This window comes from Lontra canadensis, unplaced genomic scaffold, assembly GCF_010015895.1.
Source record: "Lontra canadensis isolate GAN:19392208 unplaced genomic scaffold, GSC_riverotter_1.0 scaffold57, whole genome shotgun sequence".
NCBI classification, from domain to species: domain Eukaryota; kingdom Metazoa; phylum Chordata; class Mammalia; order Carnivora; family Mustelidae; genus Lontra; species Lontra canadensis.
The window spans coordinates 694429-722352 of record NW_022631051.1 but is presented as its reverse complement, the minus strand read 5'-3'; the positions used below and the strand labels follow the sequence as shown (position 1 = coordinate 722352).

At 41.5% G+C, this 27924-nt stretch overlaps 1 protein-coding gene and 1 long non-coding RNA gene across 9 annotated transcripts in view; one reads left to right on the top strand and one right to left on the bottom strand.

Moving 5' to 3' along the window:
• Nucleotides 1-4797, bottom strand: part of LOC116878344 — a 122458-nt gene extending 117661 nt beyond the window's left edge. The window contains exon 1 of the long non-coding RNA XR_004384833.1: nt 4756-4797. This is a non-coding gene — a long non-coding RNA (uncharacterized LOC116878344). The remainder of the gene's footprint in view (nt 1-4755) is intronic.
• The window catches only part of DLGAP1 (DLG associated protein 1), an 866766-nt gene that overhangs the window by 534765 nt on the left and 304077 nt on the right, over nt 1-27924 (top strand). For 3 of the 8 annotated variants that reach the window (XM_032875683.1, XM_032875682.1, XM_032875681.1), the window contains exon 4: nt 13583-14611. In XM_032875683.1, the coding sequence (XP_032731574.1) occupies nt 13655-14611 (957 nt within the window). In that variant the 5' untranslated portion in view covers nt 13583-13654. Of the gene's footprint in view, nt 1-13582; nt 14612-19426; nt 19571-19796; nt 20056-27924 lie in introns of those variants that run through there. The other 5 variants (XM_032875688.1, XM_032875686.1, XM_032875690.1 and 2 more) reach the window with 4 other exon arrangements.

The window sequence follows — 27924 nt, the reverse complement described above, 5'->3', positions numbered from 1 at the left end:
CGATTCACAGACCTGTACCCCTGGGGATAAAAATATATGTTTATAAAAAATAAAAAAATTAAAAAAAAAAAAAGAAGTACCTACATCATAGGGCTGCCATGACAACTGGGTGGGAAAATACATATAAAACACCAAGGATAGGGCCTGGCATGCAGACATATTTTACCTAATACTTGCTGAAATATACTAACAGCTATACACTTTACAAAACTACCTCTTTGGGCACCCAGATGGCTCAATTGGTTAAGTGTCTGGCTCTTGATTTCAGCTCAGGTAATGATCCCTGGGTGTGAGATGGAGCCCTACATCAGGCTCCACACTCAGCAGAGAGTCTGCTTAAGATGCTCTCCATCTGCCCCTCTCCCAACCTTGCTCACGTGCTCTCTCTTAAAAAATTTTTTTCCTAATTAAAAATAAAATAAACTACCTCTTTAATAAATAAGTCAGTATTTTTTTATAATTTTCAATGTGTCTAAGTCAGCAAAGAATTTATAAAAGACTAGTTAACAAAAGACATTCTATATGTCATCACCTGGCCAATTATATGATACAATTACCATAATTTTATACATTATATATTGGTTTGCTGTGTCCCCACACAAGAATGTACTTGCCATGAAGGCATGGAATTTTTGAGTTGTGTACCTGTCATTTGGTAGATAATCAGTAAATATTTGTTGGGAAAAACAGGAATCCGTAAATGTTAGCTCCCTTGTAGATAACTGGGAGGTGACAGTCTACCTTGGCTCACTGCTATTTGGAGGCTAAAAACACTATACACATTTTACATAAAGGCCTAGGTGGTAGGAAGAAAAGCATAGGCATATCTATGGTCTTCAGCTGAGCAGTATTTATAGGCCAACATCTTTGAAGTGTACAAAGTCAGAGTTATAAACAAGCCCTCAGGGTCACCTATGCATACGTAAGGACAGGCATTCCCAGGGAGCACTCTGCTTGTCAGCTTATTAAACGCTTAGGCTAGGGGTGTCTTCCTCTATCAAAAAGAGGCAGTACGGGGCACCTGGGTAGCTTAGTCGGTTAAGCGTCTGCCTCTGGCTCAGATCATCCTGAGCTAATCCTAATCCCTGGAATCAAGTTCCATGTTCTCCCTCTCCTCCTGGCTCACGCTTTCTTTCTCAATACCATTCTCTCTCTCTCTCTCTCAAATAAGTAAAGTTTAAAAAAAAAAAAAAAAGGTGATGTGACCAAGTATGGCAGTATTATCTTTTGGGGTTTTTTTTTTTTTTCCCATTTTTTTCTTTTAACAGCTAAACTTTTTTTCAAAGGAAAGTCCAAAAGCTGTGGATTGGAGGGTGGTCCTTGCTGGGCTACCCCCCCCCCCAGCATTCTGAAGTTTCTTGGAGCTACTGATGGGGCAGGAAGAACATGTGCTTTAAGTCTTACAGACCCTTCAAATCCTAGCTTACCTGCTACACATTGTGCTCCTTGGGCAAGTTATTCAACTTCTGTGGACCCTAGTTTCCTTATCTGTGCAAAGAGGAGAGAGCATGCCACACTTGCAAGGGTTCCAAAGAGTGTATATTGAGTTCCTGACCCATAATAGGCAAACCTTGTGTTTCACTGGATTCAAAAATACCACTGAGCTAATGCCAGAGCCTAGCAAGAGCCCTAGAGACCACTGCAGAAAGAGAAAATGTCCTTCCTTCATGACATCAGCTTATTGGCAGCCAAGTTCCAACCAAAAAGCCTCCCTGTCTTCAGAGATGTGCCAAGAATTTGACCCGGAGTCGTCTTTGGTTCTACAAATCATTGCCACTGCTGCTTGAGAGACTCTAGTTGCTGAGAAGCCTTGAAGAGGGATGAATGGGCCACAGGACAGATAGAACCTGTGAGCTGTTGATGAGACAGCAAAGCAGGCTTCCTTCAGCAAGCTCCATTTGGCGCCACTCAGCTCCTTACCCAGGAGCACAGTGCCTATGCTGAAGAGGCATTATTCCTGGGATAAAGATAGTCATATTATTTATTCAAATTACCACATTTACTCCATGAAAATACCACGTTTCCCAGGCAGGAGACTTCCCATCTGTGTATTTATTTGGCTACCATCCATCAGGTGTGTACACTCTCTATCAGGGACCTTCCCAAGAGATGGTAAGATGAAAATGAGAGAGGTGGTCTCCTGGGACAGATAGGCATGTGACACAATACATTACAGCAAGCCCTTCCAGTGCCTGGTGGGGTTAAGAATAATGTGCCGCGAGAACACATAAGATGGTCGTTAACTCTGCCAACTGGGTTCCATAAAGGTTTCTCCCCAAAAGTGACAGTGGAGCTGGGGTGTGAAGGAAAAGTATGAGTTTAAACCTAATGCAGGGAAGGAAGAGGTGCATTCTGGGAAGAATCATAAGCATGAGAAATAGACAGTCCAGTTCAGTAGTTCTCAAAATGTGGTTGTTCCGTCAGCATCACAATTGCCAGGGCATCTGTCAGAAATACAGATTACTGGGAAATCACCCCAGAAACTCTGAAGACGGTATCCACGAGTCTGGGTCTTGGCAAGCCCTCCAGCTGATTCTTAGGCTCACTCAACTTGAAGAACAATTGTTACGGTCAAGTGATTGTATCAAGTTAAAGAAGAACTACGTTAACAAAATATTTATCTTTACATGATACAGAGCTATCTGGGTAGATATAGATTTTCCACCCCTACTCCAACTTTTCCACAAAGGGTGAGTTAATAAGATTATGTAGCTCATAAAAGGACATAAAGGATATAGCCAAGGGAAACATAACGGAAGTAGAATAAAACCATTATCATTTTGTCATACATTTCCCAATAAATGTCCTAATACTCAAAGCAGGTGTGGAAACACGTTTGTCTTCCAAGAGTCACAGTACCTGCAAGATTAAATGGCAGCTGTTAAACACACAGCTTTGTGAATGTGAGACTGGAGAGGCATCCCCGCCACAGCCCCTCATTCAGAAGCTTCATATCAAATGGAAGAAACTCAGACAACGGCCTGAATATTGAGGCCATGCTCGCTATTCTCAGACAATCCAACTCACATCTGGATAGTATCATCAAAGACAAAAGAGAGCGGCGGCAGAAGAGCCAGAGGGGAGATGAAATAGTCAGATTTAACAACAACAAAAATTAAAAACCAGAGTAAGCTTTATAGATCACCCTGAGAACCTCATCTTGGAAGGAGGGGCTTCCGGGGACTGCCTGAACCTCCTAGGCTGAGATGTCTTCACACTCCTTACGTCTAGCAACTTCTACATGTGTTTTTTTTCCAAAAGCTTTTTCCTTGGTGCATTATGGGTGCAACACGTCTCACGCCATCTAGGGCTTGATTAGCATGTGACTTGTATTATTTTCTGACTGTTCACGCTTACGTCGTTTATCTCCTCAACTAGGTCAGAAATTAGGTCTCTCACTTCCATGCTTCCTTTAGCACAAGGTAGATTTTAAGAGGAGGCTGTCTTTGTAACTCTTCTGGAAGGAGGAATGAGAATTGGCTCCATGAGCAGAGATGAGTGTTTAAGAGAACACAAGACACAAGGACACTGGAAAGCGAGGCATGTGGGGAAGTGTGTGTGGAGCCCAGGGCTGCTGGCGTAAGGGATGGCGGGGATAGAAGACAAGGTCGTCCGGTAGTAAAAGTGTAGATCATGAAAATCTCCCACTCTGGGTCATATGCAAAGGTTTAGATTATATTATAAAAGTGTAGGAAGTATGGAAATAATTTAAAGTGAAAAATGGCCTGATCAGTTAACAAATCATACTGTTAGGATTATGCGAGATACTGCGGGGGTGGGGGTGGGGGGGGGTGTTGCAGGCTGTGCATGCGCATGTGCATGCGCTAGAGGGGGTGGGAACAAAGTCATTACGGCTTAGTGTTACCAGCAGAGTAGGTTCAAATTTTACTAGCTATATTATCTCAGAAGACTTGTTTAATCTTCAATAGCCTGTCTTCTTATCCAGAGAATAATCTCTCTCACATATTGTTTGATGATGAACTAAGCTAACGCATTTAAAGTCCTCAATATGTGCCTGGTATATAGGAGCTCAAAAATGTTTCTAATGATTGTGGTTACTAGAGGCAGAAGGACCACTCCTTTTTTATTCACTTAGCATTTGTTGGTTACTGTCTTTGTTTTTCCAACCAAGTCCAGATGAGACAAGAGAAAGGCAGTCAAGGGCTTGGAAGAGCAGCAACAGAGGCAGGAACCCCGCCATGTTCTTCCCATTCAGCTTTGAGATTGGAGCAGAGTTTGGACACTGAGAACTTGGCATGGCACGCCCCGTCCCCAGTGACATTCACAGCCCCTATGTGGAAGAACAGAACATGGTGGTGTCACACCTTGGTTTTATGTTGTTCAGAATAGATGAGACAGAAAGAAGAATCGTAGTGCAAGGAGCAGAAGGTGCTTACAAAAGGACATTTGACGTGATATGTCTCTCAGGCCAGCAAGGGAAGGAAGTGAGACCCTGGGTGCTGACAGAAATAGAGAAATGGAAGTCACTGAGGAACTGGAGAACAGAAGAAACTATCCTGAGAACCATCAGAGAGCCAAAGGGGAGAGAGAAGGGAAGGAGGAAACGTGAGACATAGGAGGTGGGGTTGGGAATAATAAGAATCCTTAATTCTTTTTATAGTGCCCAGGGCACTTCATGTAAACCACAGTTATTCAATAAATAGACGTTGAATTAAATTCATGTGCCTACATGTGACTCCGCGCCCAGTACATTGAAAGAATATAGTCTGCGGTCTTACAGGCTAACACCCTTACCTGTCAAAACTAAGAGATTTTCATCCAGGCACAGTGATTGTCGTCATGTCTTCTTCTCTGTCACAGTAACAGTGTTTCAGGAAGCTCTGTGGAGAAGGATTTGTTTGTTTAAAGTTTAAGATCAGGTGTAGAAATCCAGAGGGGAAGGAACAACCGGTTCTGAAATGAACAAATAATGATAATAAATGAAAAGGAGTCTCGTTGCTATATATGTGAAGAGTAAGAATAAGGTCCTTTAAAAACTATGTGAACAGGGAAGCAGCAGGAGTGGTGTTTGAGAAATTTCTAATCTCATGCCCATCAACAGCAGCCATCATGGGGGCTGGCGGGGGCGGGGAGGGGCAGAGAATGGAGACCCACCTGCAGAAAACACTCCAGACACACGGCATTGACAATGGTTAGCTGCAGAGGCTACCCATCTCACCCTCTGGGTGCTGACCACCTCTCTCTTGTGCAGGCAGGAGCTGATGATAGCACTGAAAGAACGAAGGCGAGATCTGAATGAGTTTCCGCAGGCTATTGAAGCCAATACGTACTTACAGTGGTAAAAGCCATTTAAAGATGCCTAGTTCTGAATGGGCCACTTCTGAGACTCACATCTGGGGCCTGTGGGACATAGGACACTTCGGTGGTGCTTCTCTTATGCTTGCCGTTAGCCCAGCTGGGCAGGAGGGTCTCTTTCCTTGCATAAGGATGCTTTGGGGGGCCTGCCATGGTTCTATCACAGACCGCTGGACCCTGGCCATTCTGGGCAGGGAGCTGGCCCGGGCTAGATGTGGAAGGTTGCTGGGCAGCTTCTCTGTTTCTTCCCCTGGGGCTACATGGATCTGCTTCTCTCTGCCTGTTTACTCCTCTCCCCTCCCCTTCCATGTTTCTTCTGCAGCGCCCTTGTCTCTGCGGCCCCACCGTTTCAAATAGCACTTGACTTTCCCTTCTGAGGTGCCAACACTGGCCTTTCCTCTCCTCCACTTTGCAGATAAGCTCATGAGGGTTCAGTGACTCTAGGAACGTTTCCATTTAAATTTCCGGGGGCCAGCATCTGATTTAGTCAGCTAGGCTGTGCATGGATGGCCCTGAGTTGGGTCTTCAAACCGGGTGCAGTGAGCTCAGAGGAGGGAGCAATCGCCTTCAACGTTCCTGGCCAGGACAGCAGCCACAGAAGCTGCGGGCAGAGGAAAAAACTTCCCCTAAGCAGGTGTCAGCTGAAAAGGCTCCCACAGAAAGGACCACTACAGGTCCTTTTGGCACCTCGGTGCTCAGTAGATTTGTACAGCAAACCTGGGAAGAAAAGCAAGCAGCATATGAAAGAAGGAAATTTATGGGGGGGAGGGGAATCTCTTTGATTCAGGTAAAAAAATATACATATAGTCTGGCTCTGAAGCAAGTTGTCTAGAATGTGCCAGAACATGTTCACGGCACTATTTAGCTGGTTATGAGAGATGTAGACAAAAATAACCCCATTTTCATCAGGGGCGATTTCCGCTGCTTCTTTTCAAGTTGTGCTGTGCTGCTTTGATTGTCACCGGCTTTGCATTTTCCCTTTCTCCACCATGGCTATCTTTATAGCCCATGGAAGAGTTTTATTCTGTCATCATTCCTGTTTCTCCTACATTGATCAGCGGCTTGCATATATTTCCCAGCATTGTTTTGTTTTTTGTTTTGTTTTGTTTTGTTTTGAATAGACACTGATGGTCTTTGCTCTTTTCTGTGAAAATTTGGCAGACATGTGTTTTTGCCCATAAGATCAGGTCTCTCCCTGCCACCGTGCCTCCCCAAGAACTATTGGCCATGGCAGGTCAAGGCAAGCATGTTCTCTCCCAGGGGAATCCATCTGTAGGCATAGCTGAGGTGACCAGACCCTCTCCTAGAAATCCCAATGAGATCAGTTCCACAGAGAGCACATCTCCAAGGTCACATAGAGTCAGAACTGTCACCTTCCAAAAATCACCAGTCCAAAATAACGCTGTGAGGTTTTTATAATATACTGCCTCAATTTTCTCCACAATGAAAATCCCCTCCTAAGTTCTATGAGATTTTTACTCCACTGGCAATAAGTATATACCAATATTAATGAGAACTTACTGTTTCTCAAGAAATATCACTGTCCACCTTTTTATGCTTAAAAGTCAAAATGAAACCCCTTTTTGAAAGCTTTATCTGAAGACAAAGGCAGTTGGAATTGTGCTACCTACTGGGACCAAACTGGAGGAGGTATGGGTTGTTGCTTTTGTGTTTTGTGTTTTGTGGTGGTGTTGTTTTTTTTTGGTACAATATCCTATCTTTTGAAAGGAAATGCTTGAAAGGGACTTATTTGTAGAAGCAGACTGACTGAAGGAGTTATTCACAAATAAAATCCAACTGCAGATGATTAGGATAGCAATTAATGTTAATGAAAAGGCAGAATACATTTTGGGTATGTAATACGGCTTAGCAGTGTATTCTGAATAATATAACTGGTGTGTTTCAGACTGTGTTTGTTTAAAGGTGCTCTAACGGTATTTGTATGACTTCAAATATAGAATACATGAAAATCGTTGAGTAGGGAAGTCTGAAAAACTGAAAGAGAATGGCATTCAGCCATCTTTTGTAGCTACAGATTCAGAAGGTCAGAAAATTTCTGAAAAGTAGACCCTTAACTTTGGGCAACGTTAACTCACACCCTGACTTCCTCTAGGTTTTCTGTTTACTTTTATCCTAAAATGGCATAGCTTTGTTTTTCAGTAGTGTATTAGTGAGAATCGTTCCTCTACTTTTTATTTAAAATCACAAGCGCATTAAACATTCATAAAGTTCTTCCTTCTTGATCCCCATAGAATTGGGTTTTATTACTAAGAGAGTAAAAAATTGCTGATAGAAAACCTGCATCCATTTGTTTATTTAAATTCAGTTATTTAACATATAATGCATCATTAGTTTCAGAAGCAGAGATCAGTGATTCACCAGTCTTATATAACACCCTGTGCTCATTGCATCACGTGCCCTTCTTAATGTCCATCACCCAGTTACCCCATCCCTCCACCCACCTCCCCTCCAGCAATCCTCTTTATTTCCTATGATTAAGAGTCTTTTACAGTTTGTCTCCCTCTCTGGTTTTGTCTTGTTTTATTTTTTCCTCTCTACCCCTATGATCCTCTGTTTTGTTTCTTAAATTCCACATATGAGTGAGATCATATGATAATTGGCTTTCTCTGATTGACTTATTTCGCTTCACATAATACCCTCTAGCCTCATCCATGCCGTTGCAAATGGCAAGATTTAAGGGGCTTCTTTGATGACTGAGTTGTAGTCCCTTGTATATATACACCGCATCTTCTTTATCCATTCATTTGCGAATGGACATCTGGGCTCTTTCCCTAGTTTGGCTATTGTGGACATTGCTGCTATAAACATTGGGGAACCTGCATCCATATTCCATAGAGTTTTGTTCTGTGCAGAAAAAGTGCCCTATGTATTTAGACAATAGTGGAAACATACGTGTATGAGCAGAGAGGCCTGCAAAGGGAGGCACCGCCCCACTGGGCCACATTCTCACCTTCCTTGGAGGTACTCTTTCCTCCTTTTCAGTGTCCTCCTGAACAGCCCAAGCAAGAAATGATTGATTCTTTTAGAATCCCTTGCCTCTCTCCTCCCCTAGATCCAGTCCGTAGCTATAGCCGGGGAAATCTTGAGTACACGGATGGCCATGACACTGTGTCTTTTAAATCGCTCTCATGGAGCACCACCACCTGCAAAGCCAAGTCCTGGGTACTAGGATAGCTTACGAAAGTTCCTGGGGATTTGGCCTTGACTGACCATCTTGCTTAAGCATCTCGCTTAAGGTTCAGAGGCAAGCATCAGAAAACAGTAACAGTGGCATAGGCAAAAATAAAGGTCTCTTTCCTCCGGCTTAAGCAGGATGCAGAGCTGGGCTGCCCTGGTCCTCCACTTTGGCCAGCTTCTTCATCTTGTGCCGCTCCAACAAGGAGTAAAGAAGGGTATGCCTTGCACTTTAGAAACATTTCCCAGAAACTGCACATGCCATTTCCAATCATATTCCATTAGCCAGAATTAGTCACCTGTGCACATCTAGGGAGACTGGGAAACATAGTCATTATTCTGAAACTACTTTATACTCTTTAACAAGGGAATCCTTTCTCTCTCTATTTCATTGAATGTTACAATCAGACATGGGCAGGTTGCACGGAGGAAAGCCAAAAAGGCCACTTGACCCTGAAAAGACTTGTGGAGATTTCTTCATCCCAGTGTGTCCCCAAACCAGAACACAGTGCTCCCTGTTCTCCCGGACAAGGTCCCTCGCATTGTCTTTCTAAAGCAAGTCATGATGGTCTGGTTGTCCGTCTTCACTGAATGAGAGAATAGAAGCCCTTCACTCAGTTCTTCTATCTGCATGTAAAGAAAAATCAAGAACAGTAGCTCTAAATAAAGACATGCAGAGAAATCAAAGTGAAATAAGGACTTGCCAGCTTTGCAAGACTATTTTCCCCTTGTCAGCATCTTCTAATATATGGTTGGGTTGTTTTTCCCTCGGGTCTAATAAATTACCTACCTTGAGAATTTCCTTTACAGTGCTGGATCGTTCTTGCTTTAGTCATCATTGGTACAGCAATGCTTCTGCTCCAGGCGTGGGAACTCTAAAAACCAGGCACGTATCAGGTACCTGAGTGGCCCAGTCAGTTAATCCTCCAACTCTTCGTCTCTGCTCAGGTCATGATATTGGGGTTGTGGGATCAAGCCACACACTGGGGTCTATGCTCAGCATAGAGTCTGCTTAAGATTCTCTCTCCCTCTCCCTTTGCCCCGTCCCCCCACTCCTGCACTCTTTCCCTCTCTCAAGAATAGTCTTTTCTTTTTTTTCTAACAGATGTTTTGGGGGGAAAAAAAAAACCCAGATGCATTTCACACCTCAGAGCTCATCTCATGGTGGCCAATATAGTCAAGAAATTTTCCAAGCCAAAAATCAGAACGTATGGTCTGACAGTAAAATCGAACTTAAGAGGACAACAAAACACAATTTTGAAGTCATAGTGAAGAAAAATATCAGAGATAATCGCCGTAGTCATAGAAACCCTTATGAAGGCATGTTGACCCACACTTCCCACCCTTGTTCAAAAAAGAAAGGCATGAAAGGCAATTTCCCTTTCCATTTTGAGAAATCTTTTATGGCCACTTAAAATCTAATTCAGGGGCTAACAGCTTCCTTTCTCAAGAATACAGAAGATAATAGGAATTGTTATTCCTCTTTTTTTCTTGACTAGGTCATGTCTCTCAGCACCTTATAAGCCTTTGGCCATTACAAATTTGCTATATGCATTTGGTTGGCCAAGGTATTGAGTTGTTTATTTGGCCTGGACCAGAAAGACAGATTGAGCATTTAGAAGTGTTTATGATTGTTTATTGCCATTTTTTCATGACCTTATTTGCCCACATCCTAAAGAAAAGGGAATAAGATCTCAGTATCCTTTTACAAATATTAAGAAAAAGGAAAACTAACTTATTTATCCTTACTGCAATGTATTACCCTCTAAGAAAATATAAGTGCTTGACTCTGTGCTGAAAATCATCCACTTATATTTTAGTAAAATTTACGCTGTGTCTGCTACAAAAATTATGTTGGTGACATCATTTAACTAATTCACCACAAATGGCTTTGTAAAAGCTCTTCATTTGCTCTGCTAGTCCTCAGGTAACATTGTTTTATGTCAAATGCTGCTGTTGTAGTAAAGAAAACTAAATACTGAACAGTGACAGTTTTGTTCATTTTGGGGTAAATATGTATAATTCATGTTTTCAGCTCTTGCCAGTTTCACATTTTACTTTGTAGAAAGTAGCTACCTGAGACCCAGCTACTTCAGAAGGAAAATTTTGAAGTATCATTTCATTATTTCACAGAGATTCTAATATGTGTAATCCTAAGACTTTTTCTGTGACTATAACCCTATTGGGTTGTTATTTTTTGTGGTTTTTTTTTTTTTTTACTTTTAAGTCCATATTTAAAAGCCAAAAATATCTTCAATGGGAACTGTTTTTTATAGAGAGACTCCCTCATGCAATGGATTTTTCCATCTAAATTAGTTTGTGCCACAGTTTTGCCAAAAACATGTTTTTAACCCTCTTAAATCCTGCCTTCCCACAAACTAATCACAGGATCATAGTGTCATGCAAAGCAGTCCGAAAGTATTTTTGCAAAAATCTCCTTCCTCATTAGTCTCTGTTCAGTGGGGAAGTTTTGATTTACCTGCCCCACAGGTGTGTGTGTGTGTGTGTGTGTGTGTGTGTGTATATATATATATATATATATATATATATATCCTTCTTGCCTTTTTATCTCTTCAGGTGTCAGTTTCTTTCTGTCCTTCATAACAGACTGTCTTCTGTCTAGACATCCTATAGTTGGTAGGGGAGGCAAGGTCCTCAGACTTTAAGTTCAAGACAGGTAGAGAACATCAAGAGATGGGATATTCTCTGATGAGCCAGCCATGGAGGCTCAGAAGTCAAAGGTTCACAGAGGTAGAAGGAGCATCCATCTTGCCTGCCTTCTCCTGCACCCTGAAACCACTGGTCTCTGGAATGCCCATGAGATGGTCCCTTCCTTGCACATGCCCCTTCTCTTGTCACACAGTCATTTTTTCACTCAATACACTTCACTCGAATCACAGTCTGGACCACACTGGGAAATTTTGCATTGATGCATTAATTCATTGAATAAATACCTTATCCAGTTTGCACCATCAGCCAAGCATTTGCTGGGTACTGGATGGGTAAAACATAGTCCCTACCCTCAAGGAACTCATAATTTAGTAAACTAACCAATTTCAAAAGACTCCAGTGGTTAAACCGCCTTGATCAGTTTTGCTGATCCATTAATGCAGACACTGAGAGACTAGGAGAAAAACAAGGAGTCATAAAATCTGGATAGGGATTTTCAACATTGTCAGGAACTCCCATATACAGTACAGCCCATGGAATAGAAAGACCTGACCTCTCAAAAGTATGCATTTTTCTTCATTAGGCCATGTATGTGTGTTTTATTGTGTTGTGGTTGTTTTTAAAGTAAACGATTTATCTCTCCCTCTGAATATCTGAAATGACATTAGTGATATTTTGGACAGTCATGTTGGCTTTTCAGGACAACTCTTATTATGACAATTTTTGTTACAGGAAGCTTTCAAAATAAATCAGACTGTTAACAGGATCTCAGTCAGTTCCCAAAGAAGTTAAAGTCGAATAAATAAAATCTTAAAAAAAAAAAAAAAAAGAAGTTAGAGTCGAAAGAAGATACTCTGCCCCGTGGAACAGTAGCCTCTGCTACTAAAGCACTGGGAAGACCTGTGCTTAGAATGAGCTGAGTTCCCACAGGTGGATCTGTTGGGGTCACTTCTCTCTGAGGCAGATCTGCTCTCAGGCCCAGGCCCTCTGTGTCCTCAGGAACATTTCCAGGGCCTTTCCTTTGGCCATCTTTCTATTACTTGTGAACATTTAACTAGAAACCTTTAAACCAGGAAGTGCAGATACCATGATATTCAAACTAGTTAATTCAAGCTTATCCTTCAATCACTCTCCATTTGTTAAGGAAGAAACTCTTGGGGCTCCTGGGTGGCTCAGTTAGTTAAGAGTCCAACTCTTGGTTTTGGCTCAGGTCATGATCTCAGGGTTGTGAGATGGAGCCCTGGGTCAGGCTCCACACTCAGCTTGGCATCTGCTTAAGATTCCCTCTCTCTTCCTCTGCCCCTTTCCCCCATTCTCACCTCCACACTTTGTCTCTCTCTCTCTCATAACTACATCTTTAAAAAAAAAAAAAATGTAGAAGGGGAAGAAGCAGCAGCTCTTGATCCCTTTAATGACAGAAAACAGGGGCAGATTTTTCTCTACAGCTCTGATTTATTTGCCACTGTCACTATTTTCCATTCTAATTACTGTGGTGCTGGGTTGGTGGGGGGGGAGTTATTTGCGAGCTGTAATTGTTACTACAGAATTCTAATAGGAAGGCATGTGACAGAAGATAGAAAGATATATCCTGAAGTTATAAGGGGCCAGTCACTTCTCTCATTTTTTCCACCCACGTTTATTTTATTTACATTAATGGAGTACTTACTGTGTGTTTACCTAACTGGCCTGGAGCTAGGTAGAGAGATAAAAAGGTGACTAAGAGGTAAGCCCACCTGCAAGAGACAAATGAAACTAGCCAGGGAATGCCCGAGACAAACAATTCCATAGGAGCTGAGAGAGTGTGCAGCAGATGCCATGGAAACACAGAGGGGAACTTATTCTCTCTGCAAGCAGGGATCAGCAGAGACTTCCCAGAGAAACTGAGCCCTAAGGGTGTGCATGCTTTACTTTTAACAGACAATTAAGACTAAAACCAGAGAAGCAAGGGAAAGATCCATCCATTTACTGGAATCCTAGAGGGAGGGGATTTGCTTTCAGGTAATGTTGAAACAATTTAGCATTTTATGGTGAGTGCTGTGAATTGTGTAAGACTGATGATTCACAGACCTGTACCCCTGAAACAAATAATATATTATATGTTAATTAAAAGAAAAAAAAAAAGAATCGCCTGGAAAAAAAAAAAAAAACAATTTAGCATTTTTATAGTTTCCTTTTCCAGGTTCACTAGCTTTCACCCCTACCATCTCCGGGTATCTGACTGGAGTGGGCTTTCCCACCCTACAGAGGGGATAGAGCTTATCCAATAACGTATTAAAACTGCTTTCAAGGGCCCTGATGACTTCTTCTGCCAGAAAGGGAACACAGTAGTAGACACTCAAAAGTGCAACATCTATTTACCAAGTGTTAACCATCGTCCCTCTCTTATTCTTCGTTACCCCAGGTCTTTGCAGAAGACAGGTCTGGAACCTAACCACGGGGTGTCCATGACCCCCGAGGTTGCCGCCCATCAGAAATGAAAGGGTTATCGGGCAGCCGCAGCCATCACCACGGAGTCACCTGTGATTCGGCCTGTGACTCGCTGTCGCACCACTCCGACCGCAAGCCCTACCTGCTGAGCCCGGTGGAGCACCACCCCGCGGACCACCCCTACTACACTCAGCGGAACTCCTTTCAGGCGGAGTGCGTGGGCCCCTTCAGCGACCCGCTGGCCAGCAGCACCTTCCCGCGCAGGCACTACACGTCGCAGCAGGAGCTGAAGGACGAGTGCGCCCTGGTGCCGCGCACTCTGGCCACCAAGGCCAACCGCATCCCCGCGAACCTCCTGGACCAGTTTGAGAGGCAGCTGCCGCTCAACCGGGATGGCTATCACACGCTGCAGTACAAGCGCACCGCTGTGGAGCACCGCAGTGACAGTCCCGGCCGCATCCGGCACCTGGTCCATTCGGTCCAGAAGCTCTTCACCAAGTCGCACTCCCTGGAGGGCCCATCCAAGGGCAGCGTCAACGGGGGCAAAGCCAGCCCCGACGAGACGCAGACCGTGCGGTATGGCAAGCGCAGCAAGAGCAAGGAGCGCCGCGCGGACCCCAAGGCCCGGCCCAACACCTCCCCGGGCTGGTGGAGCTCCGATGACAACCTCGACGGCGACATGTGCATCTACCACGCGCCGTCGGGCGTGATGACCATGGGCAGGTGCCCTGACCGCTCGGCCTCGCAGTACTTCATGGAGGCCTACAACACTATCAGCGAGCAGGCGGTTAAGGCCTCCCGGAGTAACAACGACGTCAAGTGCTCCACCTGCGCCAACCTGCCTGTCAACCTGGACACGCCGCTCCTGAAGAAGAGCGCGTGGTCCTCCACTCTGACGGTCAGCCGTGCCAGGGAGGTTTACCAGAAAGCCTCGGTTAACATGGACCAGGCCATGGTGAAGTCAGAGTCTTGTCAACAAGAACGCTCCTGCCAGTACCTTCAGGTACCATTTATGTCAAGTGATGGATGCTTAGAAATCATACCTGCTCATTGTGTGGTGTTTTCTCCTGAGTCCTAGTCTTGGCTTTGCTGTGAATTGCCTGCATGAACCTGAGCAAATTATTTAGCATTTCTCTGGCCAACTGCTTCTATCAGGAAACAAAATGACTACCCAACTCCATCCAGTTATCTTGAGATACTAGATATAAAAGTGCTTTGAAAAGCACACCTACATAAAGCCAAGGAGTTATTAATGTTTAGTGTTCTTCTTTTGTCTGAGGGAACATGGGATAGGGAGGCAAGAAAAGGGGAGTTGACACAGAATTTTAAAATAAATCCATTTTTTTTTCCACAAAAGTCAACAATGATCTTTTGAATTTTGGAAGGAGTTTAATTAGATCTATCCAGAGGATTTTTGTTTTTATTGTAAAATTCTGCCTTAAGCTATTTGTTTGGAAAACTTGATCTATATCCTCACCATTGCAATTGTTATCACCACCTCCAACACCAACCATACTCCCAGCTGAACCCCCAACCCCCAGGGCACAGGAAATTGGAATAATGCCCTGGGCCCTGAGGAGGTGGAGATCAAGCCAATTTGGGGACCTGACAAGCACAGCTGCAGAGACCAGGACAACAGAGAAGAGGAGGAAAAGCAGGGGGGAAGCATCCATGCAATAAAATGCAATTAATGTCAGCGTGTAAATCCCACACACGTATAGATCCAAGGCAAGCTGCTCCTCCTCTTCCAGTCTCCTCGTGTCTCTCCCTAATGCCCTTCCATTCACTGAACCTAGATTCCACTAGATAAAAATGTCAGCAGCAGAGTCTTTTTCTTCTCCCTCTCCTCGCCCCCCCCCCACCCCGGGGCCAATTCCTCTATCTGGTAATTGTCATCTTCCCCAAGATATAACCATCCCTTAAAAAGGACCCTCATATTTTTCCTGTTCATGGTGTCTTTTTTTTCCTCTCTTCTCTCCTGGTACACCCAAGTTTTTTTTTGTTTTTTTGTTTTTTTGTTTTTTTTTTTTTTTTTAATTTCTGTTGGACTATAAAGGCATGACATAATCACTCACACTACCATCCTAAGAAGTGCAAGAAAAAAGTCTTCCACTGAGAAATTCAACTTTTTGCTCTCTGAATTGCTCCTGACAAACCTGGTTCCCTTGAAAATGCCTATACCTAGCCCTGAGAATATGCCAGGCTGGCAGTCACTGGGCAAGGACAGTGTCAGAGTCCATCCCAGTGTTCAGAAGAAGCCACCAATATGTGGATAGTTTTCACAAATAGCACACAATTCCATGGTCAGTTCTTCCCACTCAGAGTGGTATCGTCTTATTTACTATAAGGTTGCTAGAGGAGTTAAGCCATCAAGAATTTTTAATTGAATTTTTAGAGCTAAAGAGTACATTTATTCCAACCTCCTCATTTAGCATATAAAAAACCAACCTCGAAGAAAGGTAAAGGCTTAGTGGGTTACTGTTAGTATAGAGGGAGGAGAGAATCCAAATCACTTAATTTATAGAAATGACCATAACAAGGGTTACAACTGAAGGCTTTAGAAATTCTTTAAGCATATCAATCTTACCCACCACCTAGAATAAAGTATTTTAATTAGAATGTCTGTCCCAGGGGTGCCTGGGTGGCTCAGTGGGTTAAAGCCTCTGCCTTCGGCTCAGGTCATGATCCCAGAGTCCTGGGATCAAGCCCCACATCGGGCTCTCTGCTCAGCAGGGAGCCTGCTTTCCTTCCCCTCTCTCTGCCTGCCTCTCTGCCTACTTGTGATCTCTGTCTGTCAAAAAAAAAAAAAAAAGAATGTCTGTCCTGAAGAAAGGATGGGTAATGAGATAGGAGCCCTAGAACAGGATAGTTTAACTATGAAAGTTCTGTAATGGGTAGCAAAACAAACAAACAAAAAACAAAACAAAAAGGAAAAACCCCCACACAACAACAACAAAAACCCACAACGAATTAAAAAAAAAAAAAACCTGGACTTTAATAAGTAGTGATAAGATTAGATGAGAAATATCAGATTAAAAATGAAAATTCTGCAAGGATCCAGAACCAGCCTTTCTTAGTGACAAAATTAGTATCTTTTAACCTTTTTTATGCTTGCATGATTGCCTACGTTCTTCCTACCTCAAATTCATTTTTCTTTTTTATGCCTTTTTGCAGTAAAAGGCTCAAGTAGTGGAGAAAAGTGGAAGGATAAGGAAAGAAAGCAGGAAACTGATATTGATTGAAAACCTACAATGTATCAGAAGCTGTAGCAAATGTTTTCACATTTGTTATTCCATTTAATTTTCAAGATAATCCTGACAGCTTGATACAATAATACTCTGATTTTACAAGAAAGGAAACTGAGATGAGAAATATCAAGTGATTTTATTTTTTTTATTTTTTTAAAGATTTTATTTATTTATTTGAGAGAGAGAGGGACAGAGTGAGAGAGCATGAGAGGGGAGGTCAGAGGGAGAAGCAGACTCCCCATGGACCTGGGAGCCTGATGTAGGACTTGATCCCAGGACTCCGGGATCATGACCTGAGCTGAAGGCACTCACTCAACCAACTGAGCCACCCAGGTGCCCTATCAAGTGATTTTAAAGCCACACGGCCAAAAAGTTGAAGAACTAAGAATTAGACTTACATCTATTTGAGACAAAATAGCTCTTTCCAGTACATCTCAGCATAGTCCTGGAATCAAGGGCATGAAAATATTGAACAGGAGGAAAAAAATCTGTAGAGTAAACATAAGTTAAGTTATTTACCTTCTTTTAAGCCAGTTTTTTAATGAAATATTTGAGGCTTACAGAGAAGTATAAAGAAAAATAATTATAAAACAAATACCCAGTTATATGTAACCCAACTGGAGAAATAACACATTAACTACAATAGATCGCATATATGCCTTCCCAATCCTATTTCTGTCCCTTCCTCCCCAGAGTAACAGCTAATCTGACTCACTACCCAAAGGATCTTTGTTTTTAATTCTGGAGTTATTGAAAGATTGAAAGGAATTAATATTTTTTATCCTACAGTAACTGCAATAATTAACACTGCACCAAGCTAATTAAACCCTTTAAATATAAACTGAGCTCAAAAGAACATCTTCTTTAATAAATATTGACATTTATTGAGCACCTATTCTGTGCAAGTCTTTCACACTGGGGGGAAATATTTTGTATTTCAGTGTGAGCAGGTAGTGTGTCTAGCAGATAAACCAAATGAGAACAGTGGGTTCTTCCCACCCAGTGTGCAGAGATTAAAGTTCTCCTTGTAGGAAGGGAAAGAAGGAGCTGGACATTCACAGGGGTGGGAGGAGAACAGGAAACTCCTGAAACTGGACATTCTCTCCAGCTCTCTTCTTCCTTTAGAAGAAAGAGAGACTCCACCATTCTGCCAAAGCTCCTTTCAGGAAGACAGGTGTAGCCAGCCCCTGCCAACTCCCATGGAATGATTTCATTTATAAGCTCATTCTTAGAAGCATATTTGGGGAAATGAAAAAAGAATTTTTTTTCCGGTTCTATTATCTTAATTACCAGTAGTGAAACTGGATATACAAATGTGTTTGACCTCAGCCTCACAAAGTTTACTGGATAAAACATTGAACTTCAAAGGAGAAAGTCTGTGTTCCAGCCCCTGTTTTCCACTAATGTGTTAACTGTCACTCATTAACCAGTGATCATCATCTCAGCTCTCTGGGTCTCCTTCCTCTGCTATAAGATGAGGCATTTGGCCTAGAGGACCTGTGATCTGAGTTCACATTTTTAAACTCCTTATTTACATATGAGGTGTACTAATTAGAGCAATTTTCGAGAGTTGCAAGGCCTGGAAACTCTCATTTAATACATGTCTACCAAGAGTACATGTTTTTCCAATGTTTCTAATTTGCTCTGTAAAACTCTGTGAGGTATTTTACAATTGAAGAAACTGAGATTTAGTAAATTAGGTTAAGTAACTTGCCTAAGGACACACAGTCAGTAAGTGGCAACACGGAGGGTCAGAACAGAGCTGTCCACCTTCAGAGTCTGGATTTTTCTATCTACCATGTCCAATCCCAACCCCTTCCAAATATAAAACAGAGGGAAGGAGTGGCATGTAGCAAATACCTGTTATGTGCCAGAAAACACACAGTATCTTATTTAGTACCTGAAATAACTGTAAAGTATTGTGTTTACTCCAGTTTTGCAGGTGACTAAACTAAGGCACAAAAGATTAAATCACTTCCCAAGGAAGGCATATAGTAAGTAAAAGAGCTAAGATTTGATCCTAGATCTGTCTGAGTCAAAAATGTGCTCCAGAAATGGAAATAAGTGCTTTTTACTTTCATTTTATTACCTGTTTTATTCTGTAGCAGATGTATGTGTTCCTTTGACCTCATCTCTGTGAATGTAGATAAGAATGCATGTACATGAAATGTGACCTATCTTAGACAAGCCACGAAGGATCCATCTGTCCCTAGTTTGATTCAAGACTGCACAAAGGTTAAATTAATATTCACCAATAATAGAATCTCACTACTAGCAAAGTTCTGATTCTCTCTTTGGAGAATTGCCACTTGGAATTAATTTAACTTAAGCCATTGCCATTTCTGTTATAAAGAAAAGGAGAAGTCTGTAGGTATTTGGCCTCTGTCTGACATTGACTTAGAAATAAAATACTGTAGCTTGAAATTATGGCAAGATCCAGTTAATACATCAATTGTGATCTGTGCTCACTCACAAGCTGTTTGTAGTTAATAATGATTAAAAAAAAAAAAAGACTCCCTTTTCCCCCCAATATTGTTATTTTTAAATGTCAAGAATCAGATGTCTGCTGTTTAGAATCTTGTACCACTGCCAGTGACTGTAACAGGGTTTGGAGCAGGGACATGGATTTGAAGACTTTAAAACTGTTTAATTCTCAGTTGAGATGTGGTTGGCTTTTATACATTTGGAATAGAGCATTTATGGCACATCTCCGGGTAAGTGCTAATAGTCAAGTAAATAAAATAGGAATGGGCTCAAAGGAATAAAAGGAGTTTTTGTTGTTGTTTTGGTTTGCTTTAAAAAAGCAGGATTTTTGGTTCTGTATATGCCTCTTTATGTGAACGTTATGTGTTGAGTGACTAGCATATAAAGCCATTCAGAGGAGCAAGATTTTAGATTTCCAACTGTTAACCTGAAAAAAAAAAAAAATCCCTTCAATCATGTATTTTGCATTCATCCAGCAGCAGAAACAGGAAAAGGGAAACAAAACGCTCTCTCCGGTAGAAGTAGAGACACACACAGGGAGAGAGAGAGAGGAAGAGAGAGAGAGAGAGAGAGAGAGCAAGACAGAGACGGAGAAAGAAAGCCACTCTCAGAGATGAAATTTTAGGAGAGCGAAATGATCGACCTTTTTAAGGCTGAGTGGGTTTCTTCAGTTTGTGTGCAAGTTTCAAGAAATGGAAGGACTGACCAGGTTTGGGTACAACTCTTTTATTACTTTGTATTTGGTGATAGTGTGTTGTTGGTTTGAGTGGGGTTTTCTTTGGGGGGGAGGGATAGTTTTTGTTATTTTATGTCTTCTCTAAATAATAGCTAGTGAGACTGAAAGATCTAATAAACTAATGTATATGCAGATGGTGAGTAAACAGGTTGAGACACTGGAAATACTGGATACCTACAAATTGGTGTCTCCACAGAGGCTTCCTAAAATCTTTAATTGACACATTTGATCTAAGGTGCTAGGTGCTATTAGAGGATATTGTGTGGCTAGTGATTGAAATGTGATCAGTTGTTTTCCATGACAAGGATCCTGAAAGCTTCCTCAATGCTCACCATTCCTTTGCAAATTAAAATTTCTGGACAACTGGTTTTTTTTTTTTTTTTTTCCTTTTGCTTCCTTTTCCTTCCTTTCTCCCTTCCTTCCTTCCTTCCTTCCTTTTTTCCTCCTTCCTTCCCTCCTTCTTTCCTTTCTCCTTCCTTTCTGGGTTTTTTTTTTTTTTTTTTTTTTTTTTTTGGTCTGTTGGTTAAATTAGACTCCACAAAAGATCACTGAAGAATCATTCATGACAAGCATGAACCCAGGATTTTTTTTTCCAGTGCAAGTACAACAATTTTTCAAAATTTTGTTCAAGATTATTTCAGTCTTTACCTAGTGGGAGTTTCTCCTTCCCTGGCCGAGGTTTTCTTTCCTCTTGTTTTAGAACAATTTAAATTATATTAAATCAATTAAAACTACTTTATGTGAAATGTGTGACAGTGATGAGCAATTCTGCGAGTGACTTTGGTTACTTGGTTACTGCAATGCTTGCTTGCTGCCTTTAAAAAAAAAAAAACCATCAGCCACATTAATTAATAATTTTCTTTATTTTAAATTTAAATTGTTTTGATAATCCATTAAGGAGTATCAAGATTCTTGAATGTATTTCCTTCATGGCTTGCACAATCTTCTATTTCTTTCACTGATCTTAGTAAATATATCCTCTTTGTTGATAGAAAAATAACCTGATCCTACCTTTGAAGGTAGAATCATGTGCACAGCTAGCAGAATCCTGGTAATTCTCTCTCTGATTCTAATTCTCACTATTGCCCAAATAGTAGTGGAGATGTGGTGGAAACCATTGGCAAAAGATTGTCAGAAAGCTGGGGTCCAGAAAGAGTCAGTGGTAGCCAAAGGAAGCTCAAAAAAGAAATAGGAAATCCTTCTTGAAATCTGTTGAAGAAACTTTAGGATTCTTGGTCTGCAATTTCATTATTCTAAAGTACTTGGCTAGCCACAATCAAAGGTTCCATAACCTGTGTTTTCTGATCAGACAGAGTCCAATCTACTAATGGAAGGTATAGCACTGGTTAGCACAGAAGAGAAAAAAACCAGCCTTGGATCTCCTTCGTGGCCAATGGCCTTTATTTCCTCTTTCTCTATCCTCTTTAGAAAACAGGTTGCTTGGTTGCAAATTAAAGGCAAAAGCTCCAGGTAATCCTTCGCATTCTCTGGAGAAATAGTCACTCATAATCTCTTGTCCACTTGGGATCATAGCTTTACCCAACTTTACATGAACAGTGATTTGGGACACAGTGTGTGTCCAGTGAATCCTAGGACACACTGGTCTTTTGTTTGAGACGTTATAGGGACTGCTAAAATATACGTGCAGTATTACCAAGTTGGCTTTGATTTGGTGATTAGGTTTTCACCATTTTGTTTTAGGTTCAAAGGCAATAACCTTTCTTATTAGGTTAGTGTACTCCCTGGTATGCTGTTGAATCACGGGGAAATTCCATCCTTTCAGGTCTAAACAGTTGAAACCAGAACTTTACATGGTTCAAACCATAATACTCCTTGGTCAGATTTTTTTCCTGTCATTTGCCAGCTTGGTAGAGAAAAATGAAAATTGGCCTTTTCAGGTAAAACCAGGTTACGAATGATATCCACAAAGAATTATGTGACCTCACTGATTTGTATTACTCATTTGAAACTTTGAACACATAACTTTTCCCATTGGATAAAAATAACATGTGTATATAACTTCCCATCCAGGGCTCATTTATCTGATTCTCATGATCATCTTGCCTATCCCCTATCATTCGGTTCTGTCCTTAGTAACTGACATCTGGAACACTGTTATGGCATGGGGAAATTTTTTTTTACTTAATTTTTGTAAATGCATATTTAAATGTTTTTATAAGTTCTTAGACAGAAACCACAGTGGGGGTGGAGGGGTGTCCCTTAATTTTTTTTAGTGAATGATTTATTCTCCTTCAACCCAACCCCCTTTCTAGCTAAAAGGTAAATATAAAAAGAATGAATTCATTGTTGTTATACAATTAGTATAGGTAAAGGTAAAGGAGGGAATAGAGTGTAAGGAGAGGCATGTCTTCTCACTCCTTCTGTTGCTTTTGACCAGTTTTTTATTTCTGTTATTTTTGAACTCTTTTCTCTCTTAGAGAACATTTGTATGACCAAGGAAATTCTGATTCTTTGGTCTTTTAAGTATAAGACTATATAAAACTATCTTTAAAAATGGTTGTTTTTTTATTTGCTCAAGTTAAGCAATATACCCTACTCTGTTTCCATTTCCAAGATAAAGAAACTTCTAATTACATTTGCAAAATGAGTTGTCTAGACAAGTAGATTTTTCTCTTTCATGCACATTAAGTCACTATTCTCTATCAATTGAAGTTTCTACTCACTGTTCTCACAGAAATAGGAAATTTCCTACAAATTCAGTCTTGTGATATCACATAATTGTCTGTGAAGCAGAATCATGTGGAGTCCAGAGTTTCCACACACAGTATGCATGTGTACAGGTCCGTCTCTACACATTACATCTACATAGACATCCCTGCACCCATACTTCAAAATTTGCATTTATATGTACGCTTTCTTTGATCTCTGATTCATGACATAAGATCCATTTTAAACACACAATTTCACAATGTCCATGGAAGAAGAATGACTATAAAGTGGGGAATCACATTTTTTTAAGATCTCACTAGAAAACTCATTGCTTTGCCTTTACACTGATTTTATTGAACTTCATCTCAAACCATTAGTATAAACCATTTAGGGGTGCCCATGCCTACTTCCCTGGTGTGAGGAGAAATCCCTTTCATACAAAGAGACATCCAACAAAAATGAAAGGAAATTACTTCTGCTCCACTTGCTTTTTTTTTTTCCCCCCTCCACTGTTTCCTATAGACTTGCAAAATTGTCTAATGCCTCCCTGGTTTTCCTTTCCAGGTGCCTAAAATCTGTGAAAAGAATCAAGCAAGTTTTGTTTTTTTGTTTGCAAAAAAATGATAGTGTTAGCATTTTAGAACCTCCTCATTGGAAGGCCATCTGCTATACCTTCTCACTTACAAATTTCTCCTTGCAAGGCGGATATAGCAACTTCGTACCTACCTAATTCTCATCTAATAATCATCTTATGGAAGAATTCTTTGAGATTATTTAGTCCAACCCCCTCTTTCTAAAAATGACAAAAATAAACCCTAGGGAGACACCTTGGCTGATACCAGATCAGTCATCTTGCCGGTAGCAGGCTGAAACCAGCATACTCACTGTCCCTGTTCTTTATACCATTATGTCTCAAACATCTGTGCAAACCTTTAAGGGTCTTTTCAAAGACTAGCTTACCCATCCTCACCACATCCTTTTAAGGCAGTGGGGTCAAGGCACAAGGAGGCAAAGGGAGGAAAAAACTGATCTCAAAGTTAGATTTGAAGCATGTTTGTGGCTTAAAAGATTCACAAGAGATGAAAACAGTTATTAATTAAATGATTACCTGCAATTTGTAATTCTGTGGTTACTAATGGCAGGGTAATAAATTTTTAACATCTGAAAAATAGAAATATGTATATTTCTCCTGTTATCCCTGTCAGTCCCTCCTGCATCTCAGTGGTCTCATTATGAGTAAACCATGTACCAAAGGGGGAAACATGGAGCAGAAATACCGCATGTTTGGATATGTCATCCTTAAGCACTATACTCAGAGCCCTAGGACTGGACTCTGAGGACCATGTACTTTCTCTAGATCTTACATTATCTTGGTAGCCACCTCCCCACACCTCTCATCTTACTTTTCTGGGATAAAAATTGCTAACATAGCTGTGACATGAATCTTTTTTTTTTTTTAATTCATTTTTATGTGTAGCCATCTGCTCTGGAATATTGAGGACAATGATTCCTTAACTTTGTGTGCACAAGAATCACCTTGAAACTGGCTAAAAAATGAGTAATTCTAGATATTAATCCAAAAGATTCTGAATCTGTAGTTCTGGGGTGATTGCAACCCAGAAACCAATCTAAGAGCCACACTGTAACCCAAGTCTAGGGAACTGTCGGATTACATTTATCAACTTATTTACTGAAGGGGGCAGTAGAGTCTAACAGATGAAAACAAGGGCTTCAGGCACTCCATTAACTCTACTATCACTGCTGACTTCTAACCTGATTTGGGCCTCCCTTCATTTAGTAATTCCATGTCTGTACCTGTAAAATGGGCCTGATGATATATGACTCTTTTGTTTGTTTGTGTCTTGGAAAAATATTAATTTCTAATTCAGGAAATAAATGAAAAAACAGTGTGAAATGTTTGAGGTTTACAAATCTTAGGACATCAAAATGCTTTACTGCTTCTTCATGTGTTCCACGTACCCTAACATATATTTTGTTTGACCAACTTTCATTAAACCAGGGTTACATTGAGCATATCCGATCCCCTTATAAAGGAAAGCCCTCTCCCGGCGTTGGACGCCAGTTGGTCTTCATCCCTATGTAGGTTTAAGGCTCCTTTGCACATGTCCCAACTAAACACCTGAGGGTTTCATCCTCAGATGAAGAGATCACAAAGGGTAGATCTTGTGTTAGCTCATCACCAGTGGGTCAGGTTTTCCCACGGCTTACATTTCTTTGTCCACGGAACACAATTCTTCTGGCCTCTTGAAGTTTTAGTTTGTTCACAGAAGACCTGCTTTTGCTTTCACAACTTAAGTTGGCCAAGACTGCCTTATTCCAGGCACGTTTGGTAAGTCAACAGGACAAGTGTAATCAACAGCTCCGGAACTTGTCTACAAGGCGACTCTATCCATTTGCCTCCCGTAATGACTCATCCAGGTTTTCTGAGGAGTATTTCCTGCAGGATGACTTTGGTGGGTGGGAGGTCTTCTGCCACTTGTTAGCAGATGACAACAAGCCCTTGTCCATCTCTCTTTTTCGCTCAGGCCCAAAGTCCCAGATGAATCACCTCCATCCCCAAGCCAGCTACACATAGGCTACCTGGCAGCACTGGTCTGACTGGGGTCCCTCCAGCAATAAATAGGACAGAGAGAGGTGTGCCTTTCAAGTCCGTTTACAAACCCCAACTACTTTTAACCTTTGGAGAATTCATGTCTTTTTTTTCCTTTATCTCTCCTTAACTAGTATAAGTTTAGCTGGCTTTTCGGTAACTCAGGGGGTGTCAGTGAAAGTAACTGTCATTTGTTTGCAAATGAAACCTGAGCTTTCTGAAAATGATTCCCATGTAAAATCTTTCCCCCATAACACTCCTCCAGCCTTCTAGTTGATTTTAGATAGTTTCCTGTTCTCCCACCTCTTGGAAGTATTCCATGGCACGCTGAGCAGACACTTTTCGTCAAAAAGGCCTATAAATAGCTTATTTTTCCTGCTTGCTGCCTTCACTCTAAGGCTTTCACAAAGGAGGTGAAACAAATCCACCAAAAACAAGAACCCTCTGTGAGGGGTGTGTGGTGAGGCTGATGAAAAATCAGATCCATAGGCCGAAAATTGTCGTGTAGGTCGCTTTGCCATATTTGGCTTATGCAATCACTGCACAGAAAAGGAAACATTTTATTTCATGCCAGATGATCTCATGAACTGAACAATCAATCAAAAATGTCTCCTGTGAGTTTTCATGCTTCTTTAAAGATACATATTTTGACTTTTCATGCTGCCAACTGTTACTTACTAGATTCCATTGGTAAATCTACATAACCAATTCCTGCGGCCGTTCCGTGGTAGGAAATTGGAAACCACACCCTTGTTTCTCCTCCAAACTGACCTTGCTTGCCTTCTTTTTGTCCTCTAGGCCCACCAATCAGTAATACTGCCCCATCTCCCAGAGTGGTATTATAGAACACCCTGGACACTGCATGTATGCTGGGCAAGGCCTTAGTAACACCCTTCACTGGTCTCACTTCAGTGACCCTCAGAAATCAGATATGTGAGGTTAATTATACTGCTTCTTACTTCTACCTCCCCATCCCCTGCACCCTACTAAGCACCAGAGAATTGGGCTTAGCTGTGCTTTCTCCTGTTCCTTTCTTCCTCGTCTCTCTTCTTCCCTGTCTAGGTAGTGACTTTATTAAATAATTGGGAATGGAAGACTAGCCCAGAACCACACTTACAAGGAGGAAACTGAGGCCTGGAAAAAGTAACTGGCATGCCCTTGGTTCCTCAGGTGTAGAGAGCAGTGCAGAAGCAGGCCCAGCAGGAAATCTTTCCCAGTTCCTCTGACCCCAGCTTAGCACGCCACAATCATGTAGCATGAGGCATTCATTTATCTTGGCATTCTGTGAGCTCAAGAAATTCCGCTGCCTGACTCACCCCTGCTTTTCCCATTCCAGGCACTGACTGGGTCTGATCTGGTTGTGGTTTAGTCTGTGGCTAGAGTTTCTAGAGAGTGCATCTCTTTGTGTCTTTCTTCTTTACGAACTCCCAGTGAGCATGCATAGTCAATAGAACCAGGTGTCAGAAAGAACTTCAAAGGCCAGTTAGCCCAATGCTTTTTACACCTTTGAAGCACAGAATTCTGTATTCAGATGCAGCCAACTTTACGAAAAATTTTAAAACAGAAACAAGAGTAGGAGGATTCAAATCCAAATCCCGTCCCCCTCCATCCACTGCCCTACTAAAACCTTGATCAAAGTCCAAAATGTGTTAGGTAGCTATCCCAAATTTGGTTAGTTTAATTAGCAGCAACGGCTCTCCCCGCTGCAGTCCTGGGGCCCCATCTATGAAAACAGCTGATCACGGGGCACCCAGAGTTCGGACTGAGTCACTATAAAATCACTTATTGGCTTTTGCAGGCAAATTCTTACATCACCTCGTACCTTCTTGCTAGCCTGTGACCCCGAGAGAGGAGCTGACATTTGGAGAATGCCCAGGGCCCTCAATTCCTTTCCACAGTACCATACTGAGCATCTTCTCATCTCCATTATGGCCAGATGCTCCTCCATGTGATAACGAATGATGGCAATGAGAAAAAGGCGGCAGAGGAAAGGAAAAAAAAGGAACATAATGTATTGAGAAAGGCTTATGGGCCTATGCTTCATATATATTGTCCTTATTTCTGAGAGTTAGCAGGGTACTATTCATACACAAAATGGGGTAACTAATTTGCTCGAGATTATACTTCCTGGATGTGACATAATGGAGATTTAAACCCTGCTTGATTCTAAAATCTGTTCACTTTCCAGCATATCATGCTGCCTCTACTTTGGAAATATTCCCATTGTTCTTTTCCTGAAGGATTGTTTCTCGATGAGAATCTATTTTAATAAGAGTTTTAAAAATGATTAGCTATGGTGAGGGGCACCTGGGTGGCTCGGTTAAGTGTCTGCCTTGGGGTCAGGTTGTGATCCCCGGGTCCTGGGATAGAGTCCTATGTCAGGTTCCAGGGAGCCTGCTTCTCCCTCTGCCACACACACACACACACACACTCTCTCTCTCTCTCAAATAAATAAATAAAATCTTAAAAAAAAAAAAAAAAGATCAACTCTGGTGAAAAAACAGAACCTGCCTTTATGACTGGCTATAAACTTAAGTCTAGTTTGAAAAGTAGCCAAGTTAGAAAGC